Source organism: Carcharodon carcharias, chromosome 34 (assembly GCF_017639515.1).
Source record: "Carcharodon carcharias isolate sCarCar2 chromosome 34, sCarCar2.pri, whole genome shotgun sequence".
Lineage (NCBI taxonomy): Eukaryota > Metazoa > Chordata > Chondrichthyes > Lamniformes > Lamnidae > Carcharodon > Carcharodon carcharias.
This window is the reverse complement of record NC_054500.1, coordinates 28,576,571-28,589,298: the sequence shown is the minus strand read 5'-3', so window position 1 is coordinate 28,589,298 and position 12,728 is coordinate 28,576,571. Positions and strand designations below refer to the sequence as shown.

Below are 12,728 nucleotides of genomic sequence, written 5' to 3'. Positions count from 1 at the left end.
AATCCAATAAAAATTTGGAATTAAAAGTCTGATGATGATCACACAACCACTGCTGATTGTCATAAAAGCCCATCTGGTTCACTAATTGCCATTCTTACCTGGTCAGACCCACATTAAACGCCCTCTGAACAAGGGTAATTAGGGATGGATAATCAATGCTGGCTACATCCTATGAACAGTAAAGCTTCTGAAAAGAATCCTAAAATCACAGAAAGGAGGCCACTTGGTCCAACATGTCTGCGCTGGTCTACAAACAGCCCTCCAATTGAAGCCCACTATCCAACTCCTTGTATGTTGGCTAGTAGGTTTACGGTATTTCAAGCGCATCTTCAAGCACTTTTAAAATGTGATAAGGATTTTTGCCTCTTCCACCCTGTGAGGCTGAGAATTCCAGATCTCCACCACCCTCTGGGTGATAAGACTTCCCCTCAAATTACTGACTTACAATAAAAGTAAAATACTGAATTATTCTCAACCAATTCGAGATCAGGTTGGCATTTTTTTAAAAATCTACCAGTGACAGAAATTTGCATACATAAACTCAGTGCATCAAACTTAGTCTAACTGTCATGTTGTAAAGGTGAATGAACGTACCGTTTGATAAAGAAGGAAGTTTTACTGGAATAATACACTTGTGCATTGCTCAGCATAATCAACTATCCCGATTAAATACTGTATCATTTAACTTCCTGGGAGTAATGTGGAGATACGGATTAGACCCATGGATCAAACTGCCCTTTACTGGTTGTGAGAAATGAGCTCTCAGTCAATAAGTGCCCATCTTACCACCTCCAAGTATTTTTTTTCACTGACTTAATGGTACAAAAGGAACAATGTGTAAATAGAACGGTATGTGAACCGGGAGATAGATTCTGCTACTCCCTGAAGTTTATTTTGCTTGTGGGTTGAACAATTTAACAAACACACTCCATTGTGATGAGGCAGAGACTCAAATTTCACTCACACCCCTGACAGTGCAAAAGGACAAAGATTAATTCTGGCACTGACCAAAATCTATCCCCTCGGAGACCTTTCCTCTTGCGACAGACAGTAGGATGGCCCCTCGTCCGTTCTCACACGCCTGCCAACGGAACAAAGATATCACTAAGCAGTAGCCAACTGGAGGGGATCACAGCACAAGGAAGGATCATGCAGCTTCAGCTAATTTGTACAGACTGCTTTCTGGCTCCTAATTCATTCCCTCCCCTGAAGGCACTGATCCTTTGCTGGGGAACAGTTTCATGAATGCCTCCAGGGAAAATATTACTGTTTTTGTGTTAGCCTAGACAATTAGCAGACATAACTATGGAGAATATCACACCGTTGCCCAAATTGGCCCTCATCAGACATGCATGCATATATAATATTCTGCATGTGTTTGGCTAGTGATCAGGAGCAGGTGTCCTGACAAATAATCCCTTCCCTAAATAAACACAGACTGTGGATTGAATTTGGCACCTCCTGAGTTTTGTGGTTCAAGTGCTCACCAGTAATGTCCCTTCTAGTTGTTTTGGAGTGTGCAGGTGATTATTTATGTGTGTGGCCCCTTTAAGTATTGTTGCATGGCTGCGCATGCACAACTTATTGGGGCCAACCTGTGCATGGCCTGTTTTGGGACTTTCAGGTTGCTGTGTATGCAGTAAACATCGCTCATTAGATGAATTATCTATGTATCCAAGTTCACACTCCAGAACAGTCCTGAAGAAGCACCGCACTGTTGGAGGGTCAGTACTGAGGGAATGCTGCACTGTCGGAGTGTCAGTTTTGAGCGTGCACCGCACTGTCAGAGGGTCAGTACTGAGGGACCGCTGCACCGTCAGACTGTCAGTACACACTGTTGGGAGGGTCAGTACTGAGGAAGTACTGCACTGTCAGAAGTTAAACTGACTGTTTTGTTTGCCTGTCTAAGTGGATATAAAAGATCTAAGGCACTTTAAAAAAAAGCAAGAAGTTCACCTGATTCCAAGCTCTCTCACAACCAATGATTTATAGACAGATTAACGAGTCATTTATTTGCACTGTTTGCATCAAGATTTCTGGATTGTGCATGGAATGTTTCCCCCCACTTCCGTCTCACTCACCTCCTGGTATTTATCCAAGGCCACACTGGTCTCCGCAGCATCCTGAGTTTCAATAAAAATAAGTTTGTTGCGTTGAATATTTTCTAGAATTCCCTAAAAAAGAATTGGGGAAAAAGTGGATCTCTTAGGCCAGGAAACAGGAAGGAAACGTTATTCCTGAAGCTACAACTGGAATGAATGTCATTTGGCATAAAAACAGAATATGCTGGAAGAAGTCAGCTAGTCAGGCAGTATTTGTGGAGAAAGAATCAGGATTAATATTTCAGGTCGATGAGCAGTTGCGTGAACTAGAAAAAGAGAGATGTAAAATGACAAATTATTCTCTTCCCCACTCCCACTCTGTCCTCAACCTCCTGTTTCAATGAAGCTCAACACAAGTTCGAGAAACAGAACCTTAGCTTTTGATTAGGGGTTTTCAGCCTTCTGAAAACAATATGGAGTTCAGCAATTTCAAATCATTTGCTCCCATTTTTGGGGTTCACAGCTGTTAATGATTCTGCCTTAGACATCTACACATCCTCTTGGGTTATATTTTCTTTACTTCTCCCAATACTATTTTCTCTTGCCTTGCACCATCACCCTCTTTGTTATCTAATCACTCCTGCCCTCCACCCTATCACAAGCTTTTCCATTTTATTCTTTCCCCTGTCCACCTCTGTACTTCCTTAAAATCTGTGACATCTTTAACTTTTCTAGTTCTGACGACAGGTTATTTTACTTTTATATCATTTGGTATCAGGGCCAAGGGGATCTCTCTGCCTCAAGCAGAACAGAGTCTGCAGGTTCTGGGGAGCAGACCACAATCTTGTCCTCCACCTGGTGTGTACACACACTGGGACAGACACAGGCTGCCCAACACACCATATGCGCACACACAGCCAGGCAGGCATGCACACATCCAGACAGACACGGGCAGCCTGACACATACGCAAGCACACAAACACACACAGATCCAGACAAACACAGGCAGCCAGACATACACGCACACATCTAGGCACAGGTAGCCAGATATAGATATATACATGCATACACACACACACACATAAACACGCGCACGCCCAGGAGCAGTTGTCTGCTAGAGAGCTAGAAGGTGAAGTGCCAAGCAGATGATCCATCTCGGCCTCCTCTGGAGGTCCCCAGCATCACAGATGCCAGTCTTCAGCCAATTCGATTCACTCCACGTGAAATCAAGAAATGGTTGAAGACACTGGATACTGCAAAGGCTATGGGCCATAACAATGTTCTGACAATAGTACTGAAGACTTGCGCTCCAGAACTTGCCGCACCCCAAGCCAAGCTGTTCCAGTACAGCTACAACACTGGCATCTACCCGGCTATGTGGAAAATTGCCCAGGTATGTCCTGTATACAAAAAGCAAGAAAATTCAACAGGGCCAATTACGCCCCATCAGTCCACTCTCCATCATCAGTAAAGTGATGGAAGGGGTCACCAACAGTGATATTAAGCGGCACTTGCTTAGCAATAACCTGCTCACTGACACCCAGTTTGGGTTCCACCAAGGCCACTCAGCTCCTGACCTCATTACAGCCTGGGATCAAACATGGACAAAAGAGCTGAACTCCAGAAGTGAGAGTGACTGCCCTTGACATCAAGGCAGTATTTGACTGAGTGTGGCATCAAGGAGCCCTAGCAACACTGGAGTCAATGGGAATCAGGGGGAAAATCTCTCCACTGGTTGGAGTCATACCCAGCACAAATGAAGATGGTTGTGGTTGTTGGAGATCAATCACCTCAGCTCCAGGACATCACTGCAGGAGTTCCTCAGCGTAGTTTTCTAGGTCCAAACATCTTTAGCTGTTCCCTCCATCATAAGGTCAGAAGTGGGGACGTTCACTGATGATTGCATAATGTTTAGCACCATTTGTGACCCTTCAGATTCTGAAGGAGTCCATGTCCAAATGCAGCAAGACCTGGACAATATCCAGACTTGGGCTGACAAGTGGCAAGTAACATTCCTGCTACACATTTTCCAGGCAATGACCATCTCCAACAAGAGAGAATCTAACCATTGCCCCTTGACATTCAATGGCATTACCATCACTGAATCCCCCACTATCATCATCCTGGGGTTTCTATTGAAAGGGAGAAGAGTGGGTCTAAAACTAGTATCTTAAGCTTAAATAAGGGCAACTATGTGGGGATAAAAGCTAAGCTAGCTGAAGTGAACGGGGAAACTAGGCTAGAGGATAGACCAATGGAGAAGCACTGGCAGTCATTTAAGGGGATATATCAGACTATTCAGAATAAGTACATTCCTACTATAAAGAAAAATGCTAAGGAGAGGACCCAACATCTATGGTTGCGAAAGAAGTTCAGGAAAGCATCAAACTTAAGGCAAAAGCATTCAACTCCGCAAAGGTGAATGGCAGGACAGGTGATTGGACAGAATATAAAGAATGGCATAGGAACATAAGAAATAGGAACAGGAGTAGACAATTGAGGCCCATGAGCCAGCTCCGCCATTCAATAAGATCATGGCTGATCTTCTTGTATTTCAATTTCGACATTCTCATCTAACCCCGGTAACCTTTGATTCCCTTGCCTAACAAGAATCTATCTACCGCTGCCACAGATGAGAATGTGGAAATCAAACCACAAGATGATCAGCCATGATCTTATTGAATTGCAGAGCAGGCTTGAGGGGCCGAATGGTCTACTCCTGTTCCTATTTCTTATGTTTATATAAATACTGTGGCTACAAGAGTAGGTCAGAGGCTAGGAATCCTGCAGCAAGTAATTCACCTCCTGACTCCCCAAACCCTGTCTATCTAAGGCACAAGTCAGGAGTGTGATGGAATACTCCCCACTTGCCTGGATGAGTGCAGCTCCAACAACACTCAAGAAGCTCAACACCATCCAGGACAAAGCAACCTGCTTGACTGGCACCCCACCAATAAACATTCACTCCCTCCACCACCGACGCACAGTAGCAGCAGTGTGTATACCATCTACAAGATGCACTGCAGGAACTCACCAAGGCTCCATAGACAGCACCTTCCAAACCCACAGCCACTACCATCTAGAAGGACAAGGGCAGCAGATAGATGGGAACACCATCACCTGGAAGTTCCCCTCCAAGTCACTCACCATCCTGAGTTGGAAATATATCGTCATTCCTTCACTGTCGCTGGGTCAAAATCCTGGAACTCCCTTCCTAACAACACTGTGGATGTACCTACACCACAGGGACTGCAGCAGTTCCAGAAGGCAGCTCACCACAACCTTCTCAAGGGCAATTAGGGATGGGCAATAAATGCTGACCTAGCCAGCAATGCCCACATCCCACGAATGAATTAAAAAAAAGTAAGTTGTTGGCACAGTGTGGCTGAGAAGCTGGGACCGTGCCTGTGTTTAGATGCTGGAGTGTGGCCTGGCCAACACAGGGGGTGTCATCTCTGTAGGTCAGCTCAGCTGTAAAAGACGACCAAGAAAGCCTGAGTTAAAGCAGATCTGAGACCTGGAATAATGTGCCTTTTGGGTGAGGACTGTGCCCAGTTGGGTGGAGTAAAGCTGCTGTTGGCTGGGCATCAGACTAGCTCTTGAAAGAAGAGGACACGTATACACACCCGCACGGACAGGCACCTAGACAGAATCAGGCAGATGCGCACAGATCCTCACAAAAACACCTAGACACAGACAGAATGACACATATGTATGCAGACAGACACAGGCAGACAGATACACACAGATAGCTATGTGCAATGACAGGCAGGCAGGCACAAACACATGCATTTTCCAATAAGAATCACTAGATAATGAACAGGAACTGTCTAATTGTGTCCACTCTCTCTAGCTCAGAGGCACTGAGGAGCACCTATCAACAAGCAGAACGGTTAATTCAGCATAGATCGTGGTTTGGAATGGAGATTTGCCAGGCAATGGCTGCACAGAACAGTCACTGAACCAGGGGGTTGCTCTCAAATTACAGAGTGTGCAGGTACAGCAAGTCTGAGGAAAAGCTAGCACTCCTTTACCTGTTCATACCAGGAGGCTACGATGTTCTCCATGTAATGGTAACTGGTGAAGAAAGACACAATTCCATCTGGGACAATGGCCGACATCTCCAGCAATAGGTTACCATAGTTACGGATCACAGCTAGAGCCGAGAGAGAGAGAATACACTGCTATCACCAAAAGCTGCATTAATAGAGGGACCCAAAGAGTGAAAAGCCACATTAAAGGAAGGCAGAAAATGGCAATCAGCAATTGGTTAGCACCAATCTCAGGGTGAATGTGTCTGGAGATTGTAGGACCTCAGGGAAAGTGAGTCAGGGCAAGAGACAGTACAAGTGCAGGGAGGGGAATAGGCCGGAGGGGTTGAGTGGTGTATTCTTGCTCCTATGGCAAGTGTCCGTGTGACAGGGATTTGGGGGAATGAGAGAGAAAGCTCAATAGAAGGCAGATTGGGTAGATGCGAACAAACAATCGACCCACCGCCTCCTGATTCCCTTCCGATTCAACTCCAAAGTTTTAACGCTCTGGCAATTGTAGGAGTGACTGGAGACTGAGGGAGGAATGTGCAGAGTTTTCCCACTCCTGGCCAGCAGAGATTAATCAAACACTGGCAGGCAGTGTTGGCTAATCCACAGGAAGCAGTCTAAACAATGTGGAGTATTTCTACTCGGAATCATTTCCTCTCCTTCTGCCAGATGTTTACTGCAAACTCAGCCATGAGGGTGATCACTCAACCAGTCTGGGTCTAGACTGTGGGGCTCATGACTGCAACCACCAATAACCAAGTCTAAGTGTGATACATCAACTCATTGCGGGGTCACCCGCTGACTCACCAATATCCTCTCTGGTTTCAAACTTGGAGCTGATTGTTACCTGGTCATTCCCTCGTCCCACAATCTGAAAAACAACACAAGCAGCTGAGCAGAGCTCCTAAAGCAGACAGAGAGAGAGAGAGAGCAGGAGCAAAAACAGCCACAGAGGCACTAGAGGGACAAGAGCAGCTTTACACATGGTTCAGGAGGTAACCCAAACAAGGGCAGCTGGACAAGTGGCCACAGGGTCAAGGTGTGAAGGGTAAATGTCAGGAATGATTTCCTTACACAGGGGGATTCCAACGGCTGGAGACTGATGCTAGAGGAGTGGCCTGGACCTTGGGTTCAGTTAGGAAACAGATGGATGAGAGAGGGTTCAGATGGTGTTCTGAAAGAATGGGATCCAATGGGCTGAGAGAAGCAGGATCATCAGTTCTTCATGTCAACTGATCATACATCAGTCAGAGGTGCCAATAGATCTCACACTGGCTGGTATGGTACTGATTTCCCTGTGGAATTCCAGGACTGTGATGGGATCATCCTGGCCCATGTTTCTTCGTGTTGGATCTTTGCTGTACATGATTAAACTACTCAGGTAAAACTAATTTGTTGCTGGTGGCATTGCACAGGGTCAGTTTTTCAAAAAAACACAATGTGGAAACAGAATTGAGCAAGGAACTTCAGAAATTTTTCCCAATGAGCCTCCCAGGGTCAGACTTTGTGTCTGCAAAGTGTGACTAAGAATCGTGACAACAGAAAGCAAAGTTTATACAGAAAAAATATGTGACCAATACAAGCTGCTTAACAATATATCATTTCAGCCACACTTACCATAGGGCAAAGGCAGGTTCTTGACAAGGTCATCGTAAATGTTGCACTGATAACAGGCCTGAAATCGAGGATCTTTGGGTACATGTCGAGTGGAGACAAGGTCTAGCAAAGACGACAGAAAAACACAAAGCATTACTTCAAGTTGGCAAGAATCTGGAGAGTTTTCAGAGAGGGGAATGACAAGACAAAAAGGCAGGTTTTTAAAGCTTTGTTTGATGGAAGGGAGTGAGGCAGCCAGTTGGACTGATTCTGGAAATGGTAATTCCAAAGAGCAGAGGTACAGCAGCTAAAAGATTGGCATTGGCTTCTAATAGTGAGAGTGTTAGGTACAGGGCTGAGAGTGGGAACAGCGAGAGGTGCTGGATTAACAGCATCACACAGCAAGTGCATCTCATAATACTGAAACAAACTGCTTTAAGCGAAATTTAATCCTACCATCTATACACACAACATATCTTTAATGATAATACTGTACAAAGTAGAAAGATAAACAGGGGATTTGGATATCACCAAACCACAGAAACAAAATCACATTTCAATTATATAAATAAATTGTGCAACTCACCCCCGAGGTGATAATGACAGACTGAAATCGCTCAAACACAGGCTTGATGGCGATGGATGGATCCATACAGCTTATAAAAAGATTTTAAAAGTACAGAGCCTGAGGAGATTTATTTCAAATAAAATACACACTTTATTTGTACAGATTTTCATTAACCTTTTCTTGCCTGGAATGGTTTCCCATGTAGCCTTAATATGTCACATAGCTCCATATTACACAATATTATGATCCTTTCCTCTCAAAACACAAATCCTCTGACTTATCATGTGGGAGATTATCTGATGAGAAATATCTAAATATGATTTAAAGTCTTAGAATGTATGCAATTCTGTTCCATAATTTTGAGTGTTGCTTTCTAAATTAACATTTACAATTGAAACTGCTTAACGTGAACACTTACAAAGGGAAATTCTATACGTGAAGTTGTTTGTCATGCTGCAGTTGCAGACTCTGGCCTATAGATGGCATTGTCACACAAGGTGACGGTCTCCCACCTACTGAGCCCCTGCTCACGACATCAAAGCCTATACAACACCTAATATCAAACTGCACCATCTGCCCAGGGCCTTCATTTTTGATCTCAGCTACCACCTGGACTGGAATCAGCTAATTCTACACAAGAAGAGGGTGGAATCTAGACCCTCCTTCCTGGTCTGTACTGCGTCATTTCACACCAGCCTATGCATTTACAAATAAGGCCATTCAGGAAGCAGGTGAAAAATGATGACAGATAGTAGATCTTGTGTGGTGTCGCTCATGGGCAGTCTGAAATCTATGTTCTACTACTGGTCCATCATTACTGCACTCCCTGCAGTAGCACTCAGGGATCCAGGAAATGAAGGGAATTAGAGACCAGTAACTCTTGCATGTTTTGACTCCAGGCTAAACATTGAACAAAGTGAAAGAAAGCCAAAGATCGATCTGCATCTAAAACCAAGTACAATTTTTGATGGTCTCTTTCAGGTTGACAAATAAACTAGGATGGACAGATTAGATTAATTAGTTTAGCTAGATTTGATTAAGTAAATGAGATTCAGTTCGATTTGATAAAACATGCCAGCACCATATATCCCATATGGTCACAGTCAATATCACATTAGTAGTGTGCTAATCAGACATCTTGTCTCTAACCATCACTTCCCTGGCCACAGGCAAACCTCCTCAAAGATTGTAAAACATTTTTGATCAATGATCAAAGTCAGGAAGTTACATAGTTCAATAGTCACTTTATGGTAGAATTTGAATTCTAACCTTTTAATCTATTGGCCATTGCTAAATGTAAATAAAACTGCGCTTAACTTTAGACAAGAGGAAATCTTAATCCTCAATGGCTGGAAGGGCCTGTGAATGAGTTGAGCCTCTCACTGTGAATCAGTTGGACAGTCTTTAACTTTTTCATGTGTGTAGATTCAGAGCCCAAAACTGATCTGATTTTCGGGCAAAAGTGGTGATCTCACTTGGTAAGATGATAGCATCCCGATGTGGGTAACTGGAAGACATCACTGAGATGAAGTAGAGGGTGTTCTTCTGCAGTTAAAGCAGAGAACTATTATTGTGGCAGGGCAGAGCTTTCTTAATGTGCCATACTAGGCTGAAATGGAAAAACCCCTCAACTTAATGATCACAGAACACAACAAAATGCTCTGCAGTTGATTAGTGTAATATGTGCAGACTTCAGCCTACCTGAAGTGAAGGATTGGATTAACAACAGTTGGAGTTCTGTCATCAAAAGGTTCCATAATGATGGTAAAACCTTGGGTAACAAACAGAAACGTTGTGAAAGTTCCTTGAAATTGCGGAATTGCCAAACATGAAATTGCAGACATGAGGGGCTGGACTATCAGCAAGGACTTGGACCTCATCATATCTCAGTTTACTGACTCGCTTTGCTGAATCAGGAATTGATCTAATTCCCTTCCACTTCCTTAACTTGGAGAGCGCTGGAAATTGAGGCATTGGGTCAGACACTATGCAAGGGCTTAGGTTCTGCAGGCCGTTTTGCCAATTTAGCCCATTAGGAGAGACTGGAAGTAACTCTCTGATGTGACACAGGGCACCAACATAAAATATCTTAGGCTGCCCTCCGACATCTTCCATAGGCAACTTACAAAGCAAGGCTGACAGAAAGTCTCATCCCAGGGCATGTTGCAGAGGCCCTGAAGAGCGTGAAAGATCATTATGTAAAGTAGCAGAATCACACAGTGTAGAAGAGGCCCTTCGGCCCATCGCGTCTGCACCATAACGTGAGAAACACCTGACCTACCTACCTAATCCCATTTTCCAACACTTGGCCCATAGCCTTGAATGTTATGATGTGCCAAGTGCTCATCCAGGTACTTTATAAAGGGTGTGAGGCAACCCGCCTCCAACACCCTCCCAGGCAATGCATTCCAGACCGTCACTACCCTCTGGGTAAAAAGGTTTTCCCTCACATCCCCCCTAAACCTCCTGCCCCTCACCTTGAACTTGTGTCCCCTGGTAACTGACCCTTCAACTAAGGGGAACAGCTGCTCCCTATCCACCCTGTCCATGCCCCTCATAATCTTGTACACCTCGATCAGGTCATCCCTCAGTCTTCTCTGCTCCAACGAAAGCAACCCAAGTCTATCCAATCTCTCTTCATAACTTAAATGTTTCATCCCAGGCAACATCCTGGTGAATCTCCTCTGCACCCCCTCCAGTGCAATCACATCCTTCCTATAATGTGGCGACCAGAACTGCACACAGTACTCCAGCTGTGGCCTCACTAAGGTTCTATACAACTCCAACATGACCTCTCTACTTCTGTAATCTATGCCTCGATTGATAAAGGCAAGTGTCCCATATGCCTTTTTCACCACCCCATTAACATGCCCCTCCGCCTTCAGAAATCTATGGACACACACATCAAGGTCCCTTTGTTCCTCAGAACTTCCTAGTGTCATGCCATTCATTGAATACTTGCTTGTCAAATTACTCCTTCCAAAGTGTATCACCTCACACTTTTCAGGGTTAAATTCTATCTGTCACTTATCTGCCCATTTGACCATCCCGTCTATATCTTCCTGTAGCCCAAGACACTCAACCTCACTGTTAACCACCCGGCCAATCTTTGTGTCATCCGCAAACTTACTAATCCTACCCCCCACATAGTCATCTATGTCGTTTATATAAATAACGAATAATAGGGGACCGAGCACAGATCCCTGTGATATGCCACTGGATATTGGCTTCCAGTCACTAAAGCAGCCTTTCGTCGTCACTCTCTGCCTCCTACAACTAAGCCAATTTTAAATCCACCTTATCAAATTACTCTGTATCCCATGTGCATTTGCCTTCTTTATAAGTCTCCCATGTGGGACCTTATCAAAGGCTTTGCTGAAATCCATATAAACTACATCAACTACACTACCCTCATCTACACACCTGGTTACCTCAAAAATTTCAATCAAATCTGTTAGGCATTACAATACAGAATGAGGCCATTTGGCCCATCCAGTCTGTGTCAGCTCTTTGTAGAGCAATCCAATGTTTGACTGTGATCATTCTCAATTATTGATGCCTGTTCCTGATAAATCACATCTTCCTCAGTTTCCTCTCCTGAATATGTTGAAAGTTGTTGAATTCAGTTCCAGGGTTGGCACTGCTTTTGTTATTTCACCTGAGGGATCTTTTCCATTAACATTTGACAGGGATGAAAAGTCAGCACAGTGTTTGAAACCAACTTCTGAGAAATGCTGGAAACACTCAGCAGGTCAGGCAGCCTCAGTGGATAGAGGGAAGTAAACTGTTGAAATGTCACTGATCTTAAATATTAACCCTACTATCCACTCTCCAGAGGAGGCCTAACCCACTAAGTGTTTCCAGAATTTACCCTATACTGAGAAATCCACATTAGAAGAGTTTCTGTTTGGAGGTGCACACTCTCCCTATATGATCGCAACCCACTTTACCCAATCCTGGATAAAGTGAGCTTGGTCTGGCAAGGGTCAATGATTAGGGACACTCCTCAACATGTACATGATACCACTCGAATGTCGTCAGTCAAAACTGCTCAGCTTATTGGCAGAGCATCAGAAGTTTCCTGCTCCTCATCCGGCCAAAGCCTCTAACATTTGGGACACTCCTTGCGAGGTTACATGGAGACCAGTGCAAAGAAACCCAGCAGGGTTCATCAATGAGCAGAACTGGCTGGAGCACAGTGTAAATGTTTGGTTCAGGAATCAGACTACAACAGATTAGTTCAGCTTTAATTACCAGAGGTACTGGACCAACTTGATCCCAGTTTCACCCCTTTAATACTTCATGCGTGATTGTAATGTTGGCGATCTATTTGACTATGCCAGAGGAGGGGAACCGCAGGATAGCCTTATCCTACACATGTACTTTCCAGCCAATGTCCCTTCACAACCTCCAAGTGCAGGAACTGCCCATTGTTCGGGGGCACTGAGGTCAGTTGCAGCTCTTTCTGTGATTGGCTAACTC

At 44.4% G+C, this 12,728-nt stretch overlaps 1 protein-coding gene across 2 annotated transcripts in view; it reads right to left on the bottom strand.

Moving 5' to 3' along the window:
* The window catches only part of ercc2 (excision repair cross-complementation group 2), a 55,093-nt gene that overhangs the window by 22,642 nt on the left and 19,723 nt on the right, over positions 1-12,728 (bottom strand). For both annotated transcript variants that reach the window (XM_041179509.1, XM_041179510.1), the window contains exons 12-18: positions 9,948-10,017; positions 8,265-8,334; positions 7,700-7,801; positions 6,890-6,953; positions 6,077-6,198; positions 2,082-2,174; positions 1,009-1,081 (exon numbers count right to left, since the gene is read on the bottom strand). In XM_041179509.1, coding sequence (XP_041035443.1) covers positions 1,009-1,081; positions 2,082-2,174; positions 6,077-6,198; positions 6,890-6,953; positions 7,700-7,801; positions 8,265-8,334; positions 9,948-10,017 — 594 coding nt within the window. The remainder of the gene's footprint in view (positions 1-1,008; positions 1,082-2,081; positions 2,175-6,076; positions 6,199-6,889; positions 6,954-7,699; positions 7,802-8,264; positions 8,335-9,947; positions 10,018-12,728) is intronic.